The following is a 5,000-nucleotide window of genomic DNA, read 5'->3' as shown; positions in this document are numbered from 1 at the left end:
AGTACATAGGATGCCTCGAGTGTCCTCTGTAAGCCTCCATGAATCAGTAAGATTCATCATTAAAAAGCTTACGTGGCAGGTCGTTACAACAAATATCTAAGCCTAATTAAAAAAAAAACTGATAGTTAATAAAATTTAAGACTTAAAGTAGTTTTAAAAAATATAAAAACCTTATATAAAGAATATATATATATAAACCTTTAAAAAAAAAAAAAACGTAAAATGAATATTGTAAAACGAGGGGAGGAGTTCGGTATCAGGAAACAACAATTAATATTTCTATCCATACAGATTTTAACAGAAACATGGTTTTGTGAGCAACAGAGTGGCCGTGTTGGTTGCGTAGGCGGGGATCATCTCCAGCGTGTTCGGAGCGTCGCCCGCTGGATTACCCGGGTTCGGATCGGGATTCGGGAAAAACAGGTAATCAAGGGTGTCGAGGGACTGGTTGGGTATTTAGGGTGGTGGATAGGGGGGGGGGGGTAAGTATGAGGACGTAAGTTTACGGAAAAGGACGAAAAGGAGAGAAATGAAAGCGAGCCAAGAGATGGAAGTGAAAGAAGTTGCACTGATCAAACCCGGAGGGAACAGAAAGGTAGGAAGCGAGAGGGAGATTAGAATGCGGAAGAGCAGGATACGAAAGAACGTAAGTCACGAAGTATAAGAGGAAAGAGAACGAAAGAAATGAACGAGGAAGAAGAGAGAGCGAGAAAGTAGTTAGAAGAGACGAAAGATAGTGAATAGAGTAAATAGGGTACAGGTTTCAGGAGGATGATACGTGAGGAGGAGGAGGAGGAGGAGGAGGGAGAGAGAGAGAGAGAGAGAGAGAGAGAGAGAGAGAGAGAGAGAGAGAGAGAGAGAGAGAGAGAGAGAGAGAGAGAGAGAGAGAGAGGAGAGAGAGAGAGAGAGAGAGAGAGAGAGAGAGAGAGAGAGAGAGAGAGAAAGAGAGAAAATGGAAAAGGTAAAGGGGGAGCCTAAAGCAAAAGGGAAGTGTAGGGGAGACTAAAGGAAGCAAGAATGAAGAGGAGGATAAGGGGGGGGGGGAGAGAAAGCAAGAGGTTACGGTTCACGATGGGGGGGGGGGGGGAGTCGGAGACCACACAATATATTCGGACCTTTATTTTTGGTACATATGTGTTGCCAATGTTCATATGCAAAAGAGCTAAAGTCGATTTTACAGTTTACGTAGGTAATGTGATCAGTCTGTAATTGTGTCGTTGAGTTTCCGTATTCAAAGCTATAAAAGAAAGATCTATTTTGCATCGCGATAAACATCATCTGCATTCCTGCATTCTCCTTCCGACCAGACACATGAGGCAACCTTACTGCAATCTCTGCAATAAAATAAGGAAAAGATACCATGATTAGCTGTGCGTCATATAATAGAAAATGAGTTTCTTGACTTGTGAACCCTTACTGATTATAGCTTTCCTTCCTGTCCTTAAACCTGGGTACAACGACTACTAGCAAGTAAACAAAACAAACAAAATATCTACACAAAAATATCATTCATTAAGCTTACGCCTTGAAGACAAAGTAATATCAAAATGATCTTTCTTAAAAACAAAAGCTAGCATGTCTGAGTTCTTACCCCTCACTCCTGGCTGAGCAACCGGAGCCCACGCAAGGCCGATTCTGATGGATGTTGCTCCGTCCGGTCTTGAGCGCCAGGCCGCGGGGCTTACAGGCAGGGAGAGGATGTCTGGTGGTGTGGAGTAATATCGTCTTACAAATGTCTGTTCACTTACATAATTTATGTTGTCAAAGTGATTGTAAGTCCTCAGCCCATTGTAAATAAGTATGCTCTGGATGTTTGATAAAATAAAACAATAGAATATGATGATTATCTAAACCTTTTTGTTATACAAATGTCCTCTCTAGTCTTGTCTTCCGCTGAGGATATGCAGTTGGGATACTCTGAAATCAGCACGGCCTTAACGGACTATATACAGGGGTAGAAATACCGTTTACCCAAGAGGCCTCATCCTAGGCTTTATGGGAAAAGACGAGACAGATGACACACAGCAAATGTGCGAGAGAAACAAAGCGTTAGAGAGAGAAGGATCAGAGCCAGTTGATGCGTTATATGTAGTTTGTAATAGCGGTACCCCAAGCCCGGTGTCTTTTTCAATGGCACCCCTTTATCTGTCATCTCTATGGTATCCCCCTCTGCCCTTCCAGTGGTCCCTCAGTACACCCTAAAATGCTCCTTGGCTTTTCCAATATACTTTCCGCATCCCTTCTAGCAGTGCCACTTAGCCTATGAAACAGTGCCCCAGTACCCCTTCCAATGAATTCCTTGGTCCTTCCGAATATGCTTCTTCGACGTGCCTCAAAGAGCAGATGACGCCGTATAATACACACGTTCTCCCTCTCTCCCCCTCTCTTTCTCTTCTCCCTTTCCTTCCCTCTCTCCATTTCTCCCTTCCCCTCCCGCTCTCCCTCTCCTTTCTCCCACCCTTCTCCCTCTTTGTCTCCCCTGCCCCCTCTCTCTCTTCTCCTCTTAGAAGCCCGATTTCCTCTTACCTGTGTAGATCAGCCTCAGGGTTACGGCACGGGATGGTATCGGGTCCGGCGAGACAAGGGCACTCACACTCCATCTCGCAAGTGTCGTGGCATTTGACCAGCTCGCCTTTCTGTCGGAAGGTGATGTAATCATTAATTATATGTGTGTGTATGAGTTTGAGTTTTTTCATATATATCATCATTATTGTTACCATCACCCTTACCGTCTCCATAAACTAACGAAACCCCATTACCCCAAACCCACCGGATGAGGATTGCAGTTGCAACGATATTTGCCCGTCCTCATGGTGCGATAAACGAGGAAGAGATTCGTATACGCAATCTTGTGGATGTCGTAGTTGGGTCCCTGATGAAACGTGCGGTAGCCGGGGAAGGCGAGCGTCCAGTAGTAGTACGTAGAGTCCCTGTCGTACTCGTGGCACGCCCTTCGCCTCAGGTACTTTTTGGCGATCAGGTCACGTGCTGTGGAGGGGGAGCAGGGTCAAAGCGGGGTGGTTTACATATATATATATATATATATATATATATATATATATATATATATATATATATATATATATATATATATATATGTTTATATATATATTTAATATATACATACATACGTGTGTGTGTATATGTATATATATATACGTATGTATATATACATACATACATACGTGTATATATACATATATCCATACGTGAATATATATGTACATGTGTATATATGTATGTATATGTGTGTATATATATATATATATATATATATATATATATATATATATATATATATATATATATATATATATGTATGTATTTATTCGTCAATTTCTTTATTCATGACATTTCTTTTTCCTTTTTTAATGCAAGACCATCGCCCGAACCAATGTCTGGCGCCACGAGGTTGATGTGGGATCCTTCGATTTCGCTGTCATTGTGACATTTGTTGTCAAAGTGATTCGTCCAGTCTGACCTGAGAACCACGAAGCCCATATGGTCCACCAGAAGGCACCTGGCGGAGGAAGAAGGGGATTTATTTGATTACTGGATTAATCACAATTGCGTTTCGGTCTTGTGAGGTCACTGTGGTTCAAGTGGTTTTAGTTCTGCTGTCTTTGGGGGTGACTTAGAGCAGGTGGGTTCGAATCTTAGTCAGGGAGAGTCGTTATACCACTGTGTGGGTAGCACAGATACGTATCATTATGTTAGAAAATGGAGAGCAACTACTGACAGGTATGTGTAACGAAAAGAAAAATGTCTTCAGGGGAAGTGTTAATCTATCCCTCGCCCTAGAAATAAGCGCGTTATTATCATCTCTCACGTTTGACTCGTGCAGTAAGGTACAAGATCGAGGAATTGCGTCGTGATGTACTGCAGAGTTAAGTCCCCTGCCACCACCGCCTGAGGATTCCCCCGTTTGTCGTGCAGGGTCTTGGACATCGTGCACACCATCCCCAGGTCTCCGTCGCAGTAGGGGGTCGTCAAGGAGATTGTGGAGGGCTCGATGTTCGATAGGGCTGATTCGTACCTGGTGACGGGGAAGGGGCAGTGAGAGTGTTCTGTTTAAAAGGCCTTCAACTATCATTTAGCTGATTATTTGTATTTGTGTGTTTGTCTCTCTCACAATATCGAAGCTTGCAAGAACGACGCTGGGAGATTTCTACGTCCAGCCTGCAGGAGTCTTACCATGACCGATCCCTATGGTCGAACGTCTGCTCGAGTTCAGTCCCGTGGAAGGATATGAAGCTGCCGTCCTCTGTGCCTAAGTAGCGAATGCCTACGTACTCGCTGACGTGCGGGTCACTCATCCATGTCTCTTCGGCGAACTCCAAGAATTTCACGCTCGGCCTCAGGTCCTCCTGCCGGGAATGAAGAGAGAGGAGAGAAAGCGAAATGAAACACTGGTGGAGCAGGATGCGGGAAACGAAAAGAAAAGGTGAAATGAAAGGAAGAAAGGAAGATTGGTAGCACTGGATTGGAGGAAGAGAGAGAGAGATAGAAAAGGAAGGAAGGAAATGATGGGTGGAGCACGGTTGGACGAATAGAAAGGTGAAAGAGAAGAAAGGGAAAAACAGAATGGGGAAACGGGACTAGACAAAAAAAAAAAAATGGACGACAAAGAAAAATGAATAAACGAAGAACATAATGATGGTACAAAACTGGCCAAACGAAAAGACGAAATAGAAAAAAAAGGATAACAACTTCTTTGTATTTTACACAATAAATCAATATTAAGACTTACCCTAAATACTCCATCATAAGGCAGAGTTCCATTGAAGATGCCATAGATCCTTGCCGCATCGATCTCCCAACGGACGTATGATAAAACGTCGATAAAACAGTCTGGGGCAAATTTGATCAGCCCCTTGTTCTTGACGACATTCTGCGGGAGAGAGAGAAAGTGTGGGAGGAGGGAGGGAGGAGAGGAGGGCAGTGCATAGATAGGGTGGTGGATAATGGTAGATGTGATGGGTGGATTTTGGTAGGTATGG

At 43.5% G+C, this 5,000-nt stretch overlaps 1 protein-coding gene across 1 annotated transcript in view; it reads right to left on the bottom strand.

The window, feature by feature from the left end:
* Positions 1 to 1,591: 1,591 nt before the first annotated feature.
* The window catches only part of LOC119578149 (VWFA and cache domain-containing protein 1-like), a gene marked incomplete in the record, with an annotated part of 21,419 nt that continues 18,010 nt past the window's right edge, over positions 1,592 to 5,000 (bottom strand). Inside the window, 8 exon segments of the mRNA XM_037925885.1 lie at positions 1,592 to 1,702; positions 2,527 to 2,636; positions 2,771 to 2,944; positions 2,947 to 2,988; positions 3,393 to 3,520; positions 3,830 to 4,036; positions 4,195 to 4,367; positions 4,751 to 4,891. Of these exon segments, the coding sequence (XP_037781813.1) occupies positions 2,590 to 2,636; positions 2,771 to 2,944; positions 2,947 to 2,988; positions 3,393 to 3,520; positions 3,830 to 4,036; positions 4,195 to 4,367; positions 4,751 to 4,891 (912 nt within the window).

The sequence above is a fragment of the Penaeus monodon genome, chromosome 10 (assembly GCF_015228065.2).
Source record: "Penaeus monodon isolate SGIC_2016 chromosome 10, NSTDA_Pmon_1, whole genome shotgun sequence".
NCBI classification, from domain to species: Eukaryota; Metazoa; Arthropoda; class Malacostraca; order Decapoda; family Penaeidae; genus Penaeus; species Penaeus monodon.
This window is presented reverse-complemented; position numbering and strand designations above follow the sequence as displayed.